General features: G+C 44.6%; 1 protein-coding gene across 1 annotated transcript in view; it reads left to right on the top strand.

The window, feature by feature from the left end:
- Positions 1-25,171, top strand: part of LOC310866965 (contactin-associated protein-like 5) — a gene marked incomplete at both ends in the record, with an annotated part of 102,429 nt that overhangs the window by 45,074 nt on the left and 32,184 nt on the right. Inside the window, 5 exons of the mRNA XM_083776759.1 lie at positions 1,702-1,990; positions 16,058-16,201; positions 16,374-16,533; positions 18,734-18,840; positions 22,899-23,018. Of these exons, the coding sequence (XP_083632885.1) occupies positions 1,702-1,990; positions 16,058-16,201; positions 16,374-16,533; positions 18,734-18,840; positions 22,899-23,018 (820 nt within the window). The remainder of the gene's footprint in view (positions 1-1,701; positions 1,991-16,057; positions 16,202-16,373; positions 16,534-18,733; positions 18,841-22,898; positions 23,019-25,171) is intronic.

The raw sequence follows: 25,171 nt of genomic DNA, 5'->3' as shown, positions 1-25,171 counted from the left end.
AGGGGCTTGTTATAGAGCCCTTTGTGTAATACTCAGCAAGGGGTAAAAGGATATTTTTGCAATGAGCACGGTTTTAATTGCCGTTACAGTGAGATCCCACATGTACCCAAAACTGTGAGCGGATCTCAAGTAATCACATTTTAGATTTGAAACAGTCACCTGGATTTAAGGGATTCGAGGGCAGAAATTGCCTTACCTTGGATCAGTGGGTGGTTTGGGGGGGACAAATCTATTTCTGCTTCATCATTTCGTTCCGTCTGATCCCGACCACACTGTGTCATTAAGTTCTAAATCTATGAATGGATTTAGCCCGGGGCACAAGCTATCATTCAGACACTCTTCACCACCACCCTCCCTCTGCACAAAGCAAGACGACAGGCCAAAGAGGCACATTTCATTCCAGACGCCCTCGCCCTTCCACCTCACTGATTGCCATGTTAAAGGGCCTTAAACTTACAAGAGAAAGCATGCAGAAAGAGAGCGAAGAAAAGAGAGGTGGAGAGAGAGAGAGAGAGAGAGAGAGAGAAAGAGAGAGAGAGAGAGAGAGACACTTTAGAGAGGCTGGACAATTTTGAGCACTGACTACCATGATGGAATCTGTAATGGAATTTCAATGTGGAATTCTTCCCCAGGTGTTTGGGAGGGCATCACATTGAGAAGAAAAGCACCATGATTGCTCTTCGCTGCCTTGCGGGCACCAGGACTGATAGGATTCTGACCTCAATTGACATGACTGGTTTTTGGGGAGCATGTACCTAACGCAACCCCCGTTGCCACCCAAAATAAACGTGTATTTTGGGTTTTATTCATTTCTCAGCCAAACAGCCTGCAGTACTGAGTATTGATTGGCTGCAACACAATATCAGAGATTTGTCTTGGGATGAAGATTTTTTTTTAAATCTTTTTTTTTGGTGTTTCTGCTTCTTGCTACTTGCAATTCTCCATATTTTCAGGACTTAAAACATGACGTTTAGAAGTGCTCACTAAAATTCCAATCATGTGGATGATGTCCACTTGGAAAGGATAGAACGCATACTTCATTTGACCAGCCTGTGATGTTAGTCATCTATGACGTCGGTCTGCTATGATACCGTCTCTGTCGGACAGAAACCTCTTATTTACATTTGAACTGTTTGTGTTTATTGTAAATTAACACCCTACTTAAATACTACAGCGTCACAAAAGCATCAAAAGCAACCGATACAAGCTCGAAACGTGGTGCGAAGCGACACGCTTTGAGCTTGTAATTTGAAATTTTATTTTGAACATTTACAGTTTAGGACGTTTGAGGTTTCCCCCCCAACAGAGACATACAGTATATATCCATGATGTTTTTTTTTTTTTTTTTTTTTTTTTAAGTCGAACCCGCGGCACACTGCGACTGGATTACCAGTCCGGTGCCCAGACCGTTACGCTACGGCCTGGGCATATCCATGATGTTTGACTCCAAAAAAGTATATACACCCTGTGAAGGTGCCAAAGACGGTTGTACTTCTTTGGCAGTAATCACTAGAAATTTGCCGCTAGCTATGGACACAGGTGTTTGTGCGTGCGTGCGTGCGTGCGTGCACACGCATACAGAATTGGTTGATGGTCCAGTGAATGACTACTGTGCTATTCATATTCGTATGCATAATGTTGGTGAACAACATTATGTATAAGTAAGCATATTTGTCTCTCTCTCTGTCTCTGGTCCCCCAGGGCAACGTGACCTTCTCGTGCTCGGACCCCCAGCTGGTGGCCTCCACCTTCCTGAGCTCCAGCAGCAGCTTCCTGTCGCTCCCGGCAACAACAGCGACCACGGCGGCGGCGTCTGCCGGCACGGCGGGCTTCTCTGTGCGTTTCCAGTTCCGTACGTGGAACCCAGACGGCCTGCTGCTCTCCGCCCGGCTGGCCCCGGAGCCCCAGAGACTGGAGCTGCAGATCAGCAGCAGCCGGATACGCCTGACCCTGCACACCTCCACCCAGCACACATCTGAGGTCTCCACCGGTGAGGGGCCAGGGCCGCACGCACGCACAAATATCTATAAAGGGAACGTGATGTCACGCCATTGAAAGTAATAGCAAAACCCTCCCGGGTGGGCGGGCGGGCGGATGGACGGACAGACAGACAGACAGACCAATATGACTAGGAGAAGGAGACAGAGTAAATGTTTACAGAGTAATGTTTACTGTGGTAATTGGAATACACACACACACACACACACACACACACACACACGCACAAACACACACACACACACACACACACACACACACACACACACACACACACACACACACACACACACACAGACACACACAGACAGAGAGACAGAGGAAGACAGAGACTTAAAGCTAGAGGCAGAGACAGAGAGACAGAGAGAGAGCGAGTGGAGAACGAGTGGAGACAGAAGAGAGAGCGAGACAAATACAGCGAAAATTGTATCCTTATCACCTACCATTACCTTTCTCCTCAATAAACCCGGACCGTTCTTAATCTCCCTGGAATTACTTGAGGGGAAATGTGCTCCTCAGCGGGCCACCTCTTTCATAAGGGGCTGCATGGAGGAATTGCCATTCACAGATAACACAGATAATCATGTTTGATTGTAGAAGCCAGACTCTCAGCAGATGGCGGGCACTGAGAAATATATGCAGACAGCATGGGCCGCTGCATGAAACCTATTCAACATAAAGGGCCGGTGATCAATCAAAATTCACAAACCACACTTTTGTTGGAGGCTCGACGCCTCTTGCCAAATTAAACTTTTATTCGATAAAAGCATGTGCAGTCACCGGATCTACTGACAGACATTTATTGTACTGTAGATGTGTAGAAGTGGGCAGCCGCAGTCAGTTCATAAGGCTCTGCTGTCAGTGGTCCTTTATGCATTGTAATGTTTTCCGTGTAATAGGATTAATGATTAAGATTCTGCGAAGTACTTAGTGTGTTTAATCTCTTTAATAGAACATGTCTAAATGATTAACCACATTAACACATTTCTTTTCAACTTTTTCAAAAATCGCTGAATAACCAACAAGCTCACTAAGCATTGCATTTATGATGAAATATATAGGCCTAGGGCTTACTGTAGCCGGTTAATCACCTAATCTATATATATAAAGTCCAAGTCCCTCATCTTTATCAGCACTGACAGTATCCTACTATCCTACTATAATTCTAACAATGAATGAATGAATGAATGAATGAATGTCAGAAACACCGGCGTATCTCCTGCACCAATCGCTCCCACTTTTCACACAGGCATTGACCATAATAATATGGAGGTCTTAACGAAGCCATTTTTTCAATAAGATTAATAATGAATTGATTAGTGAATAAAAACCTGTTTATTTGTCCGTGGTCTATCTCCGACCGAGCCACACTATTAGCACACATCTCTCCATGGCAAAAAAAATCTGCACGCTCCCAGAATCCAGCTAGGCTACATTTTACAGACGCAACTGTCATATTTACTGTGCAGATATTGTTTTTACATCACCACACGATCCCACGGGCAAAGTTGCTGTGACGTCATAATCGTCACACTTCTCCACCAGCACAGAGGCCAGCCATCCACACCGTTTTCACACATCTCACCATGCACAGCAGCAACAGCTAGCCTGTCCACACATCAACCTTGAACCACTACTTTGCATTCATATTCATGTCATATTTACAGTACTACGGCCTTCACAGTGACCGGGATTCCCCTTTGCACAGACAGGCGATTGACGATTCAAACCACACACAGGTAAAAACAGCGCAGGCACCATTGTGGCAGACAGGCAGGTGTTACACACGGCGCATAGCCTGTTTGAAAGTCACTTCATATTATAACTTCAAACCAAACGCGGGTGACACGCCTGGTCACTGACGACGCGCGTCGCGCAGTTACAGATCTCATCTTTCCTGCACCTAATGTGAAACATTGGAACAGCACGGCCACGATCACAACGGAATGATTATCTATCGGGGTGTGTAAATGAGTCCGTTGATGAGGGCTAGGTGCACAGAAAAATGACATACCAAAAATTCTCCATTATTGCCAAAGATTTATTTCTTTAAACAGATCCAAAAATAATGTTCCAAAAAAAATGCCTCATGAAAATATTTCTTGCACAAAAAACCAAAATATAGCTTCCAAAAATGAAAACAACAAACTTACATGTTACATGCTTTAAATTCAAGCATCCAGTCTAGACGTTTCTAGTCTCAACACTGTCAACACTTAGGGCAGAGCTTCCTGCATTGTGCCCCCTCTCCTCCATGTCTCACCATGGACTGACTACATTAACTCCAACCCAGGCCTCTCACTAGTGGCCCATACTATCTGTCTAGAGACAGGTTTCCCCCAAAACATTCACTTACACAACTAGTGAACATGTAACCCAGAAAACATTTCCAAACATGTACAGTATACTTGTCAATCCTACAATAATTAACAAACCAGGTTTTAAACAACCCGTCCCGTTGTAATCATACTAAATAGTATGCATTACCAGACCCATGCACCCCTGCAACATGGTGCAACCCAATTGAATCCTCCACCTATAAAATGAGCAGATGATTCAGTAGTGACTCTTTTGTGAAACTTTGACCAGGAAATGAGGATGGTGTGAGTAGTGGGTGTTTGACAACATAGTAATGATAACTTAAAACTGTTTGACTTTGAAAGGAATAAAAGTATGTTTGACCAACCAATTGTCTCTGTCCAAATTATGAAATGAAATGAATGAAGATATGTATATAAAACTGTAGAACAAGCCACGATCAACTGATTGCTAACTTTAGCCGGCATAGTTAGCAAACAGTGTTTGATAATGACCATTGACTGACATGTGGGAATATTGAGTATGAAATGAGGTAAATGATAAACAGAAAATGAAATACAATTACACATGTGTGGCTCAAGAGGAAATGTCTTTATCACACATCCCCCCCTTTAAGACCTGTCCCTCACATCTCTTTGCGGGACAGGAAGTCAGCCACCACATTGTCTTTTCCAGCACGGTACTTCACAGTAAACTTATAAGGCTGCAAAGAAAGGTACCACCGTGCTATTCTGCCATTTGAGTCTCTCATCCTGTGGATCCATTGGAGGGCACGATGATCAGTCTCTAGAACAAAGTCTTTCCCCAGGAGGTAATACCTGAGAGTGTCAAGGGCCCACTTGATTGCTAGACCCTCCTTTTCAATAACCGAGTAACGTGTCTCTCTTGGGTAGAGCTTGCGGCTCACATACAGTACAGGTCTCTTTTCTCCTGCGCTCCCTTGTAGTAACACGGCCCCAAGACCAATCCCAGATGCATCGGTCTGCACTGTAAAGGGCAACGAAAAGTCAGGGCTCTGTAAGACAGGATCTTGACACAGACACTGTTTTAGGTCCTGGAAGGCTGCATCACACTCTGGTGTCCACTTGACTTTCACAGGGCAGGACTTTCGTGTCAGGGCTGTAAGTGGAGCTGCTCTGTCTGAAAAATTGGGGATGAACCTTCTATACCACCCAGCTAGACCCAGAAATGATCTGACCTGACGCTTGGTCGTGGGTGGTGGGCAGGATTGAACAGCTTCAATTTTGTCAATCTGTGGGCGAATTTGGCCTCCCCCAATTATATACCCCAAGTACTTGACTTCCGACTTTACCAACTGGCATTTCCTGGCATTGACGACCAGTCCGGCCTGCTGAATGCGTTGGAAGACATCAGAGAGGTGTTGGAGATGTTGTTCACGTGTAGAGCTGAAAATGACCACATCATCAATGTAAGCTGCTGAGTAGGACTCCGCCCCTCTCAAAACATCGTCCATGAGCCTTTGAAACGTAGCTGCTGCTCCGTGTAGGCCGAAGGGCATCACAGTGAAACGGTACAGCCCAGAGGGCACTCGAAAGGCAGTAATGTCTTTGGCCCTCTCGGTAAGGGGAATCTGCCAATAGCCCTTACACAAGTCCAGAGTAGTCAAATACCTGGCATTCCCCAGTCGTTCTATCAATTCATCTACCCGTGGCATAGGATAGGGATCAAAGGCAGAAACACTGTTCACTTTGATGAAATTGATACAAAACCTCAAGTCTGGGGTGTCTTTCTTTGGCACCAGTACCACGGGACTACACCATTGGCTGGTGCAAGGCTCAATGATGCCCATGTCCAGCATCATGTCCACCTCTTTCTTGAGTGCAGGGACTAAGGTGGCTGGAATTCGGTAGCTGTACTGACGGATAGGTGCTGTCTCGTGAGACAATAGATTGATGTCGTGAGTGACCAAATCAGTGCGTCCTGGTCGCTCACTAAACAACCCCTCAGGAAAACAGTCTGTCAGTTCATTCTGTTCGGAAGGAGCAAGGTGACTCACATCAGGAAGTGTAAAGGACTCAGAGGATGCAGGGAAATATTGCTCCTCCAACTCTTCCTCATCTGTGACAACTCTGGCCAGGAGCTGCTGAGACAGAGGAATTCTGTCTTTCCATTCCCTCAGAAGATTCACATGGAAAGTCTGTTGTTTCTTCCGACGATTTGGCATGAAAAGTTCATAGGTCACCGGTCCCATTTTGCGAGTGACCTCAAAGGGGCCCTGCCACTTGGCAAGAAGGCTGCTTTCAGAGCTGGGCAACAACAACAACACCTTCTGCCCTGGTTGGAAAGTGCGTGGTTTGCTGCGCTGGTCATAGCCCTTCTTCTGCCTGGACTGTGCCTTTTCAATATTGGCATGTGCCAACTCAGTTAGCTGCTCCAGTTTGTCTCTCATCTTAAGTACATAGGACATAACTCCAACCTGCTTGGCTGGCTGCTCTCCTTCCCAGGCCTCTCTCAGAATGTCCAACGGCCCTCTGACATGACGGCCAAATAGGAGGTCAAAAGGGGAAAATCCTGTTGTTGCCTGGGGGACCTCTCTGTAGGCGAAGAGCAGGAATGGAAGCCATTGGTCCCAATCGGCACCCGTGTCGGACACAAACTTGCGAAGCATAGCTTTCAGGGTTTTGTTGAACCGCTCGACCATGCCATCAGTCTGCGGATGATAGGGGGTGGTTCGTATTCCCTTAATGCCTAAGAGGCGAAAAACCTCTTTCACAAACTTAGAGGTCAGATTGGTACCCTGATCTGTAATTACCTCCCGGGGGACCCCGACCCTTGAGAATAACTGTATCAAACAATTAACAACCTGACGGCTCTTAACTTTTCTAAGGGGAAAAGCTTCCATGTACTTAGTAGCATAGTCACCAATAACCAGAATGAAGCGGTTTCCTGATGAACTACGCTCTAAGGGGCCAACAACATCCATAGCGATGCGTGAAAAGGGCTCATCTATCACTGGCATAGGAATTAAAGGGGCCCTGTCACCTTTCTTTCCTGGAGCTGTTTGTTGACATTTTGCACAGGTTTTACAGTAATCTATTACTTCCAAGTACATTAGTGGCCAGTAAAAGCGTGCTGCTATGCGGGCATAGGTTTTGGTGTGACCCAAATGGCCTGCCCACGGTATTGAGTGTCCGAGGTGTAACACTGTGGGCCTCAGACCCTTGGGCACCACCAACTGGTCACCTGTACTGGTGCGCCTGTACAAAATCTGTCCCCTGACAACAAACATTTCCTTGTCCAGAACTGAAACCTTGGTAGACTCGTCTACACTCTTCTCAAACAGTTTACTGAGGGTTTCATCCTGTCTCTGCAATGCACTGACATTACTTGGCAAAACATCAAAAGCTATGTCTGGCATTGCTGGTTCGGACTCTGATAAATTAGTCCCCCAAACCTTCTCCTGTCTTTTCTGACTACGGGTTTTCTTAACCCTGCTCTGCTTGGTCACCTCCCCAGCGAATGGTAGCTCCTCCCACCCCCGATCTGAATCTGAGCATTGGGATCTAGTGACTACAAAGACTTCCCTGGGGATGTCTGTAACACAGGATGGGGCACCAGAACTGTCAGAAACCTGGAAATGACTTAATAACTCATAGAGTATTGGCAAATCTCTTCCCAGCACTACGGGATAGGGCAAGTGTGCTACTACCCCTACACTGAGAATGTACTCCTGTCCATCTATCTGAATGGCAGTTTCAGCAGTTGGATAAGGCTTGGAGTCACCGTGGACACAGGTTACATTAACCTTCCCTGCGTGCATCAACATCTGATTAGGCAAATGGTCTTCTCTAATTAGAGTCTGGTCACTTCCTGAATCTAACAGGGCTTTGCAAAAATGACCTGCTAGACACACTTTAATCACACTGCCGGAAGAAGGCTTTGTCTGTTCTGGAGGTGCATACACAGAGCTTAAGTGAGATTTCTTAACAGCAGTAACTGGACATTCAACCTTAATGTGCCCTGGCTGACCACAATTGTAACACACAGGTGGATCTCTCCTATCTGTTTTCTTAGGGGGGTCCTGTCTAGGGGGCCTGGCATCTTGAGATCTATTAAAGTTCCTAGACCCACTACTCGAACCACCCCCGGTATTACCATGAGAGGATTGAGGTGTAGTGGTTGACCTTCCCATCTGGTAGCCCTTGGAGGACCTCCGGGCTGCAATAAAGGTCTCTGCCAGCTCAGCTGTTGCTCGTGACGTAACTGGGTCGTGCTCTTTGATCCACGTCCGCAGCTCTGGGTTGAGGATGCGTAAGAACTGCTCCTTGACAATGGCGTCCCCAATCTCCTCCTTGGACATCTGTCTGGGGTTCATCCATTTGTCATACAGCTCCTTCAGCCGTGTCTGAAGTTCTTTGGGAGTCTCGCCAGCCTCCACTTTACTGGAACGGAATGCTTCACGGTAAGTCTCTGGATTAATTTCGAATTTCTGCAAAATGGCTGCTTTCACATGGTCATACTGCATAGAAAGATCAATGTCCATGGCTATGTAAGCTGCCCTGGCTTTGCCGGAAAGGAGGGGAATAAGATGAAGAGCCCAGCTGTCCTCGGGCCACCGACAAGCCATTGCGATGCGCTCAAAAGTGGCGAGGTAATGTTCAATGTCTTCATCCTCCCTGTAGGGCTGCATTTTCGGCCCTTTCCAATGAATTGCGGGGGCTGCTGAAGAGGCGTGGCCTGATGATGGAGACCCCGCCCCCTGGTCAGCCGAGATAGCAGGAGAATCAGCCATCCTGGAAGGCTGCACTTCCCCGCGGTCACCATGAGGGGGCGCTGCAGTGGTGGCTCTCAGCGGCCTTCGCTCCAGGCGGTCCAGCTGGATTTCTTGTTGTAGCTGGCCGAACTGGTGCTGGAGGTTTCTTAGCCGGAGCTCCTGTGCCTGCTGCTCACGCTCCCTTCTTTCATCTCTCAGTTGTTGGTTCATGAGGTAGGCTTGGAAGGTTCTACTCAGACCGACCACCGTCTCTGGTGGTGGACCACCGGTGGCCCCTCCCTCCTCCTCTAGAATCGCTTCCTCTTCAACCTCGTCTGTAAACGAGGTCTGGTTGCCGCCGTCTTGACGCACTTTGGATCTGGTAGTCATGTTGGTTTCTGTCACCCTTGACTGCCACTCATCCCACCACTGCCACCATATGTAAATGAGTCCGTTGATGAGGGCTAGGTGCACAGAAAAATGACATACCAAAAATTCTCCATTATTGCCAAAGATTTATTTCTTTAAACAGATCCAAAAATAATGTTCCAAAAAAAATGCCTCATGAAAATATTTCTTGCACAAAAAACCAAAATATAGCTTCCAAAAATGAAAACAACAAACTTACATGTTACATGCTTTAAATTCAAGCATCCAGTCTAGACGTTTCTAGTCTCAACACTGTCAACACTTAGGGCAGAGCTTCCTGCATTGTGCCCCCTCTCCTCCATGTCTCACCATGGACTGACTACATTAACTCCAACCCAGGCCTCTCACTAGTGGCCCATACTATCTGTCTAGAGACAGGTTTCCCCCAAAACATTCACTTACACAACTAGTGAACATGTAACCCAGAAAACATTTCCAAACATGTACAGTATACTTGTCAATCCTACAATAATTAACAAACCAGGTTTTAAACAACCCGTCCCGTTGTAATCATACTAAATAGTATGCATTACCAGACCCATGCACCCCTGCAACATGGTGCAACCCAATTGAATCCTCCACCTATAAAATGAGCAGATGATTCAGTAGTGACTCTTTTGTGAAACTTTGACCAGGAAATGAGGATGGTGTGAGTAGTGGGTGTTTGACAACATAGTAATGATAACTTAAAACTGTTTGACTTTGAAAGGAATAAAAGTATGTTTGACCAACCAATTGTCTCTGTCCAAATTATGAAATGAAATGAATGAAGATATGTATATAAAACTGTAGAACAAGCCACGATCAACTGATTGCTAACTTTAGCCGGCATAGTTAGCAAACAGTGTTTGATAATGACCATTGACTGACATGTGGGAATATTGAGTATGAAATGAGGTAAATGATAAACAGAAAATGAAATACAATTACACATGTGTGGCTCAAGAGGAAATGTCTTTATCACAGGGTGGCTCTGTTGGATCAGAACATATCAATAATTTAAGCCACCACTCGACGGAAGGGAAACACACATCCCGTAAAATACAATGATAAAATACATACAGACAAATGCAATGACTAACGTTTGGCTGCCCTGTCGACACCACTTGAGTACTCAGGAACGAAACATTCCTAAATCACAAAAAACGTCTCATTCTTATCCTGATTAGATAAAGCACAAAAAACTGCAACTTGATTTGAAGCCCAAAAAGCCAACCTCCGACTTTAATACAGTAGATTATATGCATCTCTATGGGCAGCAGACGGTCAGCTGAGCGGTTAGGGACCGTCTACAAAGTGCAACACCAAAAGTGAAAATATTCAATAGCTTTATTTCTATGCAGAATATTACCAACAAATTAGTCTCTCAAGACAGACTGTTGCCTCGCGTCAAATTTCGAGGAACAACAGGGGAGGCGCTGTTTTCCCGAATATTTGACGATGGGATTCTCAGATTGCCAACAAATATACATCACACATCAATGGTGTACTTATGATTGTACTACAGCATCTATTAGTGAATAAATTTTTCCCATTGACTTGCATAGGGAAATCTACAACTATAACATTATGTCCTACAGTCCACTTGCCCCCCCCCCCCCCCCCCCCCCCCCCTCAGGACTGTAGGCACATAACGGGGAAGAAGTTATAAGAGTGCGGGTGCCCCGTAGGCTTTTGTTTTCATTTGCTCGGTTCACCAGCAGCCCTTAGGGTTATCGGTTAGGGTTAGGGTAGCCGTTAGGGTTATCGGTTGGCCACCAGCAACATTATCTATCCATCCATCCATCCATCCATCCATCCATCCATCCATCCATATTAGCCTATACTTTTGTGCCTATAACCCAACTTCCCAAGATCATCTGTAAACTATTCCCTGCCTATCAGTAATGTGATCTATTACATCGCATTACCCACACTGAATATCATTTGCTGTTCATATATTCCGAACGGGTAAGGACTAGTACGTATAATGCATGGACTGGACATTGACAACACTTTGTTAATGCAATACCCCTGGTTACAACAGGAAGATTGATAGCAGTTATCAGCCAATTTATAGATATGCCTAATGTCCCTTAGTCAAAAGATGCTATAAGAGTTTCCAAATTTCCATTAGAATCCTATAGGATTATTAAATTCCTATTAGAATACATATAGGATTTTAAAATATTCCAATATAATTCCTATAGGATTATGAATTTCTATAAGAATCCGGTAAGAGTTTTACGATGTTCCAAATTGCTAATAATTTCGGTCACCTCTATCATTGTTGTTGAAATCCTATTGAAACATGTTCTCCATGTTCTATAGAACAAAAACATTAAAACTCCCAGTTACGTCACAGAAAATGTCACAGTACCAAGTGCCTGAAGTATGCCCTACATTTGGACATGCCTAATGTCACAATAGTGGCATCACTACTGCTAGCTGACTGACATGCATCTAATGGGTACCAAAACATCTGAACGTCTCTTCTCTGTCAGCACAATATCCCCAGCAATGCCCGGGGGGGCAAGCTGATTCCTGCTTGTAATGTGATAAGAATGTGCTGCTAAAAGAAAATATAAAGTTAAATTATTGAGAATGAAACCATGTCTAGCATTGATACTTTATTCATCCCTGTTCCAACATTGGATTGTTGCACACAGCAGCATTCTAATTTTGACTGACTTGATTTAAAAGACCATCATCAACTTCATGTATTTGAAACCCTGAAAGTTGAGCAGACCAATCAATTCAACGAAGGAAACCATGTTTACCGCCCAGTGTCCACTGTTAGCAGTCATCCGTTCTGAATTGATAATGTCTCAGTTTGAAAATGAAACCGTAGAACCGTTTAAAGAGCAGTGTGGTGGCCATGTTAGACAGAGGATCTGACCACAGATGTAGAGACATCTGTGGTTTTGGTCAAAATATTGAACTATTACCTGCAGTACAGAAACTCTCACTAGCTTTTGTTTGTTAGGAGTTTGTTGTGTTGCAGACACTCATTTTGAAACCTACTATACAGCAGGTTGCAAAATTAGTCTGACTGAGATTATCTCTTAGGCTAATTAATTTGAGAAAGGCTACTAGCACAAATTATCTGCTATACAGATAAGTAATCTGTATAAAGTTTGAGCAAAGCTTTCACCACAAAGTGTACAAGTAAAGGGTTTCCCCTGCAGGGTCTCATGTGAAGATATTGACAAGACTTTGCTACAAAACTGTTACAACTAAACATTGTTTGGTTAAGTTTTAGGTTTTTACCATCAAAAGTAGCAGATCGACAAGCTCGGAATGTGGCCTATTAAAGTTTTGGCCTATTACATTTTCCACCCGACAGAGACGAAAAGTAACACTGGAGCCGTATAAATGTGAAGCTGATAAATGGGCAAATAAATGCTATCAGAATGGCATTTGAAGTGTTCAGGTGCTTATCCCAAAGTGTTGCTGGAGTTCAAGGGCTCAACAACGAAATGAACGGTTACTGTTATCATCACTGGTCAAATGTCTTGTGATGTCTTACCCGATGTCTTACCCGACATTGATGTCGGGTACAAACCTTGTACAGTATGTCTTTTTCAATTCTTTGTTAAATGTTTCTATTTTTATTAATTTTTTTCGTAAAATGCCCTATTTTCATCATGGTCGGGTTTCATGGTGTGGGTTCGTCTACATTCCGGCTGCCACCCGTCTCTCCGGTGGTCACCAGACTATTCCTGGTTTTCACGTAGAATATTCCTATGAGTCACTATAAATAGAATAACTAAAACAAAAATACATCGCATGGATGCACCTGGGACATATCCTCAGTGATGTATCCCAAGGACATCAGGGTTTCGGTTCTCCCAACATCATACCCCTCACTCAGGTGACTCAGCCGGGGTGATCAAGTCACCCCGGCTGGGTCGCTGTTTGTATTTGTGCACTCTCATGTAGCATATTCTCCAAGCCATTATATGTCACTCCTCACGCACAACTGTCGGTTGTAGTGTTGACATTGTGGGGGTCTGCGGATCGTTGGGTCCAACGGGGGTCCCCACAGAGGTCGGCGCGGCGGGTCCGAATGTGTTACTGTTAAATCAGATGGTGTGCTCTGCTGCGCACGACCGTTTCGACTATTATTATTATTATTATTATTATTATTATTATTATATGGCATTAAACGTGTCTGGTTGCGTCCCCCCCTCTATGGGTTTTGTAGAAAGGCAGCCAATCAGAACTATGCGTCAGTATGACGATATGTCAACTCTATGTTGAAGTTTTCATGGGTATTCATAGACTAGTGCTTTTCAAGCCACTGGTAAAAAAGTAGTTTAGGCATAAGTATACAAAAATTGAGACAAAAATAGAGCCCTAGAGTTCTTTATGTTTACTAAAGAGCTGGAGAGACATGCAGGGTCTCCCTGTCTCTTACCGGACAAACACTATAGCAATGATTACTATCAGAAGCTATTAAAAACTAAACCTAAAATACAATATCACTTACAACACCTATGTACGTATGACAAATAGTGAAAATAGACTATGTACAACCTCACATTGTGTCACATTGAGTCACATCTGCGATACACCTTTTTTACATTATTTTATGCACATACAATGACATAGCCAAAACAGGGATACAAGGGTTCATGTGATTTTAAACAGGTAATGTAGCAAAGTCGTTCCAATTACAGATAAGAGCATAGTCGTTTCCTCAATGTGTGTGCGTTTGTGTGCATTCTGCAGTGTGCCACCTGAGGGTTGGCCAGTGGCAGGCAGGCTGGCGGCCAATACGAACGGCGGTACATCCCCACTGCTGGTTCGTGCCACCAGAGTCCCTTGTGGCTCCTGTTGCAATGAAACAGGAAATTGAGTGGAAAGAGCGACCCATGCAGGTGCCGGCATAGTCTTCTGGGGGATGAGGCTGATTGTTAGGCATCACTGGCTTCTGATAAGACCCAATGAGCAAAACTGCTGTACCGTTTCCCCCTGGGAGTTCGGGACAAAACGTGACATTCATGGCCCAGATTGGGTGAGAATTTACTCCCCATTTCGGAGCTCAGAGAAGCACAATTTGGGTTTCGGGGGACAGGCATCCCAGTGATCTGGGACTGAGCCTGGCAGGTGTAACTGTCAGTATTATTATTTTAATGGCACCTCTGCATTATTTGACAGCACGGCAGAACGAGTCAGGAGAGAAGGGGAGAGAGAGGGGCGGTGACATGTGACATAGGTCACACGTTGAATCAGACCCCAGAGAGTCCCAGTTAGGTAGGTGACTGTACGTGGCGTGAATGCTAACGTAGGTCGAGTGCACGAGGACAGCTCCTGCCCGGCATCTCATTTTCATCCCCCAGCAGTCAACCGGGGAAACTTCTTCTGTGACAGGTGTAGTGATGGAAGCGCTATAGTCCATATCATCTCAGTGAGTACATATCACTGAGAGAGACACATTCCCTCTAACTGTTATGGTTCATAGTGGTTTTCAAAGTGGGGTCCGTTTTTGTTTATTTAAATTCAAATTCAATTCATGAGACTATTGTGCCAGTTTAACCACACCAAATGTTTTATCCCATCTGAAAAGAAGAGGGTTGTTTCAATGTTAAAATGTTTCAGAATGATTCCAAAATGTTTAGAGGTTTTTCTAATGTTTAAAAAATAGCCAATCTGCATTGTCTTTTTATTTGCAAGTATAAATTAGAGTGAAACCATTTTGCTTGGGACCCCCTGGGCCTCCCTCAAAGGTCGCCTTGGGGGTCCCCCAGACCCCACTTTGAAAACCACCAGCCTTAATTGATGGGCAGATGTTTTGAAAGACAGTGATCCTCATGTGGCATAGTGAATCACTGCCAGGGCCATTAGAGAGAACATTTTCTGCCAAATATGATATGTAAACAACGTACAAACAGACGTTTTATCCCCCAGGTGGGAGTGATGACTAAGCCTGCATAGCAGTCAGTCCCAATCACCATACCAACGGACCCTAGATGTTCCTAGATGCCTCCTGTCTGGCCCACACATCTGCATACTGATCTGACGATAGTCTGCCCTCGTCTCATTGCTATTCAAAAAGTTTGACAAAAGAACCCGCATTCAAATGAGAAATACGAGGTGCTGCCGACTACAGTGCCGGTGCATTATTCTATTCGCATACTGCCAAGTGATGTTTCGAGCGTACAAAATCTTCTTCTGACTAATATTATATCCATGGCACATAATTTTTGTCTCTGTCTAGCTTGTAGGTCCAAAACCATAAGTTTTCAGGAAATTGAAACAAATAAAACATAAATAAGCTGCATGTTTTCCAATAGTAATTATTATTCTTTGTTATTATTTAGTTACAAGCTGCTTTTCATTGGTTGAATATTTATGTAAACCCACAGACAGATCACTATTACTCTCACTTTCTTTTCATCACTTTCTTTTTTGTGTGTGATAAGCTCATGAAGTGTTTTGCGATGTGATGCATTGTGAGCTTGTAGATTAACAATTGTTTCCGCTACTTTTGAGTGACACACTACATAAACTATAATAAACTATAAATACAGAGGAGGACTAAACACTAAACACCACTGAGTCTTTGTCATCTTTGTCATAACATATCCAACCCTTCATGTTGTTACTCCTCAGGCCACAGAGTGAACGATGGACTGTGGCACTCCGTGAGCCTGGACACGAGGAATCTGCAGATCAGCCTAACTCTGGACAGCGAGCCAGCCTCCACTATTGAACTGTGGGAGCAGGTGGAACCCTTAGGACAGTTTCACTTCGGAGGTCAGTGGATCAGGAATTTGATTTTGGTTTGCAATAGTTGATAGAGACCACAAAGTTGTTGTCTTTTCTTTCCGTCAACAAAGACAATGTAAGAGGGATTTAGCAACAATTGTCTTTGTTCGGGAGCATCACGTTATTTCTTCTGAAGGAATTGTCTGCCTCTGTACCACAGGCTGTCCTTCTAGCGGCTGCCAGAATCCCACACTGGCATTCCAGGGGTGCATGCAGCTCATATTCATCAACAGCCAGCCAATAAACCTCCATCACGTCCAGCAGGGACTACTGGGAGCCTACAACCAACTCCAATTTGAGATGTGCAACATAAGAGACAGGTAAAACCATCTCTCAGCTCATGTCAAGCCTCAGGGTATGCAGTCAAAGGGGGAGTATTCCTTGTTAAGCAATCCTTGTCTGGATGCTAATAGTGAATTATCTGTGCCCGGACAGTTTATTCACTGATGGCGTTGCTGTGTCTCTAGAGTATTATAAAGTCGCTGACAGCCCGTCCAATGGAAATAGGCTTCCTGACAGCATTGTCCAATTAAACCGCAACAGCTTTGGTTCCTGCCTCCCTCGTTGAGGACCCTGCTATAACAAGCTGCTCCCTGTCCTGCGTGGCAGCCTGTCCCTCATTACCCTACAAGTGTTGTGGGGGCGTCACAAACAGGATTAGTAGACTCACCAGCTCGACGAATGTCACGCCACAAGTTGCCTGGAACAGTTACGGCGAGCAGACAAACAAGCGCACTGGCATCCTTCCCTCATGTTTTGCCCCGAGGGGGATTCCACTCATGTCAGGTCTCGACTACCTTCTCGCGGTTGCCCAGGGTGTTTTTGAGCGCAGCCCAAACTCAGACGCAGTCGGGGGATATCACGCGGCAAAACAGATGAATGAGTACGAGTCTGTCAGTGTGGAGGGAAGGATGTGTGTGAGTGTGAAATGACTGCTTGATGGAATGCTCTGCCGGGGACAAATTGAGCCATTACTGGGCTGCCGTTGAATCAGCACTTCAGGAGTGTACGGTGTGTCAAGGAAAGTGTGTGCCACACGGTCTGAGGCCATGCAGCGTCCTCCACTGTAATCCACCATCACAGGAGGACACATGTGAGAAAGTTGGCTGATGTAGGGGGATTTATCCTCAGCTTTTGTTGAGCCGTCTGAAAATCATTCCCTTGATATATGTCCCACTTTATCTTGTCGTGGCGTATTTTAGGGCAACGACCACACAGTCCGTGCTTCATTAAAACGATAGGAAGATTAACCTTTATGAGTGTTAAGCTGCCTCTTTTTCTCTGTGTCCAATCAAACTTCATGACTCAATTTATGGCGAGTGTGCACTTCTGTGCAACCGGCTACTGTAATTTCATGACCTGTGAGGGCACCCATGAACACAACAATAGAAATAGCTTGATGGTAATTAAACCATTGGCTGCAACCTTATCCCTGCTGCGGCTGGCCCGCTCCACTGCAATTAATGGGCGCGAGATGAAAGTGTATGAAATTATAGATGCATGCTTGAAAGGCCGGCAATTATGCGAAACTCAAGGAGGCTCGAGGAAGGGACTATTAATCAGCAGAGTGTGGTTTGGAATTTCCGTGAAGCGCCAGTGTTCAAAATCCCGTAAACATGCACTCTAGTTGGAACGGGACGGCCACGCTTCTTTTTTTAGACGCAACACCATGGCGTGTTTTCTTTTTTTCCCTCCTCTTCATGATCAGACCAAGCCACAATCTGAGATAAGATCACACCACAGTACTGAGGGATTTACACTGTGGACTGATGCATTGTGAATAAACAAACGAAATGGAAAAATATTGTTGGCTCAAGCTGTGATCCATTTGGTTGGTAAAACCGTTCTTACTAACAGCATGGGAAATATTTTGGCATAAGGAATAACTGCCTAAAAATGATAATGAAAAGCTCAGGGTGGTAAGTGCACAGCACACATTAATCCACTGTATCAAACCAAATTGCATTAAGAATCCTCAGAGCTTTAGTATGACTTAGTTGCCCCATAAAGACATCCCTTCAAAATGACATCTTCCCCAAGTCACATATTCATGTTCATGCTTTGAAAAGTTTCCAAAATTAGGTAGATCAAAGTGTTGTATAAGTTGCTTTTGTCCATTGCAAAGACAAAAAATTCAGTCAGTTTAGATTTTAACTTTTAACTTTGGCTATTCAAAAATAGCTGATCAACGCATCGCGTCCAAATAGCAGATATACAAATGAGCTTGTATATCTGTTATTTATTTATTTTATTTGGAAATGTGTGCAAATCTTAGAATATATGTTTTTTTTGGGGGGGGGGGGGGGGGTTACGAACATTTTATAACTATATATAAATTATATTTGCTTCTGGTGGTCCCTGCAACAAAATATTTCCAGATGGGGATCCAAATACTTGAAAACATTTTGAGCACCACTGTTATAGCAACAGGATTTTCTGAAAACTGATTTAGAAGACATTTTTCTGAATGAGCCTCAGGTCTTAACACAATGGTCTTTCCCCCCCCCCCCCCCCCCCCAGATGTCTTCCTAACCCGTGTGAACACGGAGGCCTGTGCTCCCAGGCCTGGACAACGTTCTACTGTCACTGCTCAGGGACAGGATACTCCGGAGCCACATGTCACAACTGTGAGCACCTTTTGTCTGCACTTTCCTCTGCTTGTTTATCAAAACGTGCTTTCATCTCCACTGCTGTGTCTTGGAACCAATGAGCTGTGAGGTGCACGCACGCACTCACGCACGCACACACACACACACACACACACACACACACACACACACACACACACACACACACACACGTGTTTGTCTTACTATCTTTGATGCGACATAAAGTTATTATTATTGAGTCTTGACTGGTACACCAGTCCTACATTGGCATTTCATCGCGAAAAAAGGATGTTTCTTCAAAATGTGGACGTTTCACTATTAATTTAACCAGTAAAGAAGGGCCGTTTCTTCAGGGCTGTTTTTGATGGTTGGTTCACTATCAAGTTGGACACATGTATACGCAGCATATGCGTTGCATTGCATACAGGCAGTGACGGTTGATTGTTGAATGACACGCAGGGCAACATTAGTTTGTAACTGACACGTGCATGCGTGCACACGTGCAGAGCGAAAGAGTCAAAGATATTCTGCGCACGGAGCGGTGTAATAATGAAATAAATATTCAGCAGGACACACAGACAGGGTACAAAGTTGCGGTACAGTCTGTGTCTCTCCCTTTCTGCTGCGGTAGTCTGTCTGTCTCTCTCCATCGCTGTCTCGCGTCGCAGATCGCATGCATTGTGGAGCTGTGCGGCATCACAATACAACTGTCCCTCCAGTCTGTGGAGCACTCCTGACAAATAAACATGGCCATGTTTCATGGAAAAGTACTGGCGAGCGTGCAGATCTGTGTTAGTGTCAAACATGTATTGTGGCGAATATGTGATGATCACCCGTCAAGGGCTTCTGTACCTATAATAGGCAAATTCCAATACCCAAAATCGCCGCCACTCTTGCACCTAGCCACTCCAGCACGGCGGTGTTACGTTGAAATTGGTGACCTGCTGAAATATGCTTCTGTCAGAAGCGTGGCACTGTATGATGACGCTTCTTGAGGGGGTCCTAATGGCCAAAAGTGGTGGCTGCAAGATGCCGGAGTAAAAGGGTTTTTATATTAACTGTACAATATGTGGAGATATTAGGAGCGGTATAATAAGATAATACCTTGCCAGAGTACTTAGCAAGTGTTGTGAAAACTGTGGAGGCATTTGAAAGTGAGTGTGTTGTGATACGTGAGAGCAAAGCTGTGTGGAACTGCATGGCTCTGCTGTCGGATTGTTGTAGCTCGATGTCAACATGAGACATTACGCACACACACACACACACACACACACACACACACACACACACACACACACACACACACCTAGGTAGCGCTAGCTGTGCTCAGCCCTCATGTGTTTACAGTGGCACCTGTTCAGGCAGGACCACAACAAGACATAGTCATGGTGGTTCACCGCTAGTTTTACCCTCTAATCAATTCCCTGCTGTTCCCCAGACTTGAATCCAAACGGATATTGCACATAATACATTTCCGGAGTGCCAGACTCTCATGCATCAGCCTTTGACATCCTGTGGCAATGTGTTTGATATTCACTGCATATACCAAGCTGTGAGAATTCTCGTGTGAAATTCTCGATGTCGGGTGGGAACCTTGTATTATATGTCCAAAAGTTTAGTCAGTTCTTCTTTGGTTAAATATTTATTAAACCCACATACAGACATGACCATTTTTCACTTTCACTTACAAAGTTGTTCACTTGCAAATGTAAGGAAATCAGCGGATCTACAAGCTTGCACAGCGCATCTTGTAGATTGGCTATTTTGCCTACTTTAGCACGTCACTGTGATGATATATATTTTTTTTACGTTGGAATATGGAGATACAAGGTTTCTGCCCTACAGTTACACCTTGCTCTAGATTCAGAATACTGATTTGTTGTTTGTATGCAGACGGAAGCAGATGTCCTTGCACGTCGGAAGGCAACGTGACAGCAAAGAGCAACAGCTGAATTAAAAATAGACCTCCAGCCTTAGTTCATCAACTCTTTAATTTGATGCACAGCACTGTTTTGTCATGCTCTGTGCCTGCCGGCGTTCAAGGTTCAATGGTTTTATATTGGCACATATGCTTCTAGTACACGGCCCTACAAACCAAAGTGCACTTAACTACGTTTTTGGACACACTGAACTGATTTGTTGTTTCCCGAAGGTCAAATTAGCCTTTGTGATTTTGAGGGATACACAATTACCTCAAGAACAGATTAGTTTAATATATGCCGATAACCCATTTGGCTGACAAACTGAAACATTTTTAACCCGTTTATCAGTTAAAATATTTGCATAGCCATCACAACATTGCAGGCAGTGACATAGGCCTACTTGTACTTAGAGATTCCTCAACATTGTGGATAAAATAGCAGTAATACGATCAAATAGATTTTTATTTTTTTTTATTTTTTTATCCCACGATTTTGTAACCCAGTTTTATTTTTCACCCAGTGCCAATTATCTAATGTAATCCTGGGCACTACACTTCCTCTGCCAACCTGGGGGGGCAGCGGACTGACCTCATGCCTCCTTCTATGCATGAGGAGTCCAAGCTGCTTCTTTTCACCTGATAGAGGGGAATTTCCCCGGCCGGACGTAGCGCGTGGAAGGGACACGTTATTCCGACCAGTTCCTTTCCCCTCCATCAGGCGCCCCGGCTGGCCAGGGGGAGGTAGTTTTAGAGACCAGGATTACGGCATGTTTTTGTGAGGGTATCTACCCTAGGGGACACGGGGAGAACATGCAAACTCCACACAGAAAGGCCCTATCGCCAACCCCCGCCTCGGGTATGGGCACTGATGACGCGGAGGAGGGAACACGCCGCCAGTGCCCACAGCGTCCCCAGCGGGAATCGAACCCAGGACCTTCTAGCTGTGAGGCGACAGCACTACCAACTGTGCCACCGTGGCCCTAATACGATCAAATAGAAACCATTCACCTTTTAAACCTATATGTCTCTTATACCTTTCAATCCAGGGACAGTGGGTGTAATTTTAGTTGTTCAGAAAATTGTTAGGATTTAGAAGGTCTAAATGGGTGAAATACCTGAACCCATCCATTAGCCAAAAATAGAATATGTACAATGCTGGCACAAAGCTATATGGATATGAAATTTGTAGCTACAGGGTTTCTGCCCGACATGAAATTAAGGTATATTATTATTGGGATATAACAACAGAACAATTCTGCTCCAGCAAACTCCAGCACACGGCTTGGTCTAATTTCTGACCACTAATTAAGACATAAACTAAGCTCCGGTCATTTGATCTCACACAGCCGTCTGGCTGGCTCACGTCTGGCAGGTCTAGCTGCAAGAGGACCAGTCATTCAGAGTGTTAACCATCGAGTTATATATAAAGTAGCTATTCATTTCCATGGAAGATGCTCCCTGGCACCCGGAAGTCTGCCAGCAATACTCCCATTGACCTGAACACTGAGGCCAAAGGGGCGTGTCTATAGAGTTGTGAGCAGAAGCGCTAGCAACTGGGGGCGGGGCAGACAATAGAAGCATGTGCAGTATAGCGTTGAAGTATTGCATTCTCAGATTTGACCACCAGGTGAGCTTCATTGCTCTACCGTGGTTCTGGGGGCTTGGTGTTAACACCATGGGAGCAGACCTATTCAAATAGAAATAAGAACCTACCGTAAAGGAGAGGGTAGCAAAAACTAACAACTAAAAAAGGTACTGTATATCATCTCTGTCGGGTGGAAACCTCATATGTCCAAACTTTTCAGGATTCAAATTCAAAAGTAGCAGATCTACAACCTGCTCTACAACCTCACAACGTGTTGCAACGTGACGCATTGTGAGATATGTATTCGTTTACTAAATAAAGAGAACAAAACTGTATTCAAATTGGGAAAAATGACAAACAAAGCATCATTGATCCACCGCGACAACAAAGTGATAAAATGACAAAGCGAGTTGAAAAAGTGAAGGTTTTCTTGATTGAACGCTTCCCTGGTGATTCATCGGGTAACGTTAGAAAACTGTTGATGCATCTGATGTTTTTATCCATCAGCGAATGATTGATTGTTTACTCTCCCCCACCCCACTCCACGCCACTGTCATTCCTTTTCTGCAGCCATCTACGAGTCGTCCTGCGAGGCCTACCGGCTGACGGGCAGCTCCTCGGGCTACTACTCCATCGATCCTGATGGGAGTGGCCCCCTGGGGCCCGCACGGGTCTACTGCAACATGACGGGTGAGATCAGCGCTCCGCCGTGGCAGTCAACCCTCGCACACGCTGAGCTCTGCCGCGGACCGAGAGCTCCGAGCGGGAGAGTTCAGTCACTTACAGGTCACATCCCATCGATCCGTGCCACGACTTGCCTGACAGTTCGCCATGTAATAAAAAAAGGAAAATCATTACGGTCACTCACTACAGCTATAAGGTCAAGTTGCTGAAGGATTGGGAGTTCATTTGCGTGCAGCAAAATATCGCCCATGTGTGAGTCAGGCCGTGTACGACCTAAAACAATATAACAATCCCATGTAAAGATGGTAATCTATACTGGTCATTTTCATGTCAGCATCCTGTGGGAATAGGTGCAGATTTAGAATGCCGGTATATTTCGCCCCCACCAAACTCCAGTTGAAGTAAGATTCCTCCACAGCTGGATTGGGAATGAGAAGCGTCTGGTAGCATCATGATTGATTGATTGATTGATTACTTTATTAGTCATAAATGTCAACAGCATGTGGTACAGTCAGATATTTAAGATAAAAGGATAACATGAAAAAATCCTGGGGATTTTGTTTCCATTGTGGTCTTATGTATTCAATTCAGCAAAATAATTACATAGCATAAAAAACACAATTATGTAATTTGTTTTCCAGGCCAAAAAAAAATCTGTGATTCACATTTTAATGATAGTGTTTACATAAGAGATTGAGTTCGAGTCAAGACAGTGTAGGAGCCAAGTGCAAGATGAGAGGCAGAGGCAGCTCAGTTCAAATTAAAGTATTTATTTCACTAACCAAGAGGAGTGCAGCAATCTAATTCCAGGTACAGGCAAAAGTCAAAACACTGGTAGGCAGACAACACGAGGAAAACGATGACAAAGGGAAATACTATACTGGGAAGACTATAGGGGATCTAAATACAAGGCAAAGAGGTGTCCAGAACAAATACATTTAAATTCACAGTGACAATAAACAACGAACCAAGTTCTCTTATGGATCATCCCTGGCACAAAACATTTTCATCCTTGCCATGAGGTCCTTGACATGAAAATGTTTGAGAAGTTACCACTGGTTTTATAAGATTTGCTTAATCCTTCTGCTGGATTGTGAAGCACATTTTGTTTGTTCTGTCTTTTGTTTTGCATTTGTGGAGCTCTTGTGTGCGTAGTCATGCGTAGTACCGGTGACAAACTACCCCAGATGCATGCGAGGGCCGGGGCAGACGTCTCGCCTTTCAGTCTGCCGATGAGAGTGATCAGAGCGCGACACAGCCAAGTGATGACGCCGTGGGTTCTGAGCGTGCCGGAGCGCCGGCCGGCCGACCTGCCTGGCACACACTCGACACAGTATCTGTCACTTTAGCTGCCGTCACCCTCCGCAGCACGTCCTTCTGAGAGAGGTTAATGTAACTGTTAAGTCATTTACAGAGGGGTGCCGCACCGCTTCCTCTTCATAGTATGACTTCAGAGAGTTTTATGTTTTCCCTCCTCCCCCTCCCTCCCACCCCACCCCAATTTCCCCTCGCAAATCCCAGTCATCATACGGTAGCGATGCCTCAGGTCGACCTCAATTAAAGAATCCATTAGAGATGTAAATAACTCTCAGCTTGACAACCTGGGACGTGAATAATCGCAAAGTGGAGTGTGGGATTTTCTCTTAGGCGAGGTAAACACAAAATCCCCATAATACATACTAAGTGGGGGATGGAAATGAATTGGAGTCATCACCTCGGTTAATTATGCAAACTGTTCAGCCCCCCCACTCCCCCTCCACCCCTTCTCTGCCGGGGGAATGCATGGAAAAGTCTGTCATCGATTTACAGTCAGAGAAATTGTTACTGTGCATGCTTTGATAACCAAATATGATTAGGTATTGACGTTATTGGATATTTTAGCTCACAGTATATAGACTGACAGTTTTTTTGTTTTGTTTTTTCTCAGGCCAATTGCTCTGTAATTTAACCATATTAACCTCATGAACCCTACCATCCATATTTTAGTATATATATGACATATTTCGTGTCATAATATGCATTTCTGTGGTCAGAAGCAGAAAGTTAGCGTCTTCCTGGTTCAGGAGTTTTGTCATTGGATTCATGATTATTGGCAAAAACTCTGTGGGAAAGGAGAAAAAAAGAAGATAATCTTCACAAATGGAGAAGGCTTTCTCTCT

Source organism: Protomyctophum parallelum (assembly GCF_964188405.1).
Source record: "Protomyctophum parallelum genome assembly, chromosome: 11".
NCBI classification, from domain to species: domain Eukaryota; kingdom Metazoa; phylum Chordata; class Actinopteri; order Myctophiformes; family Myctophidae; genus Protomyctophum; species Protomyctophum parallelum.
The sequence above is the reverse complement of the archived record's forward strand: the minus strand, read 5'-3'. Positions and strand labels throughout refer to the sequence as shown.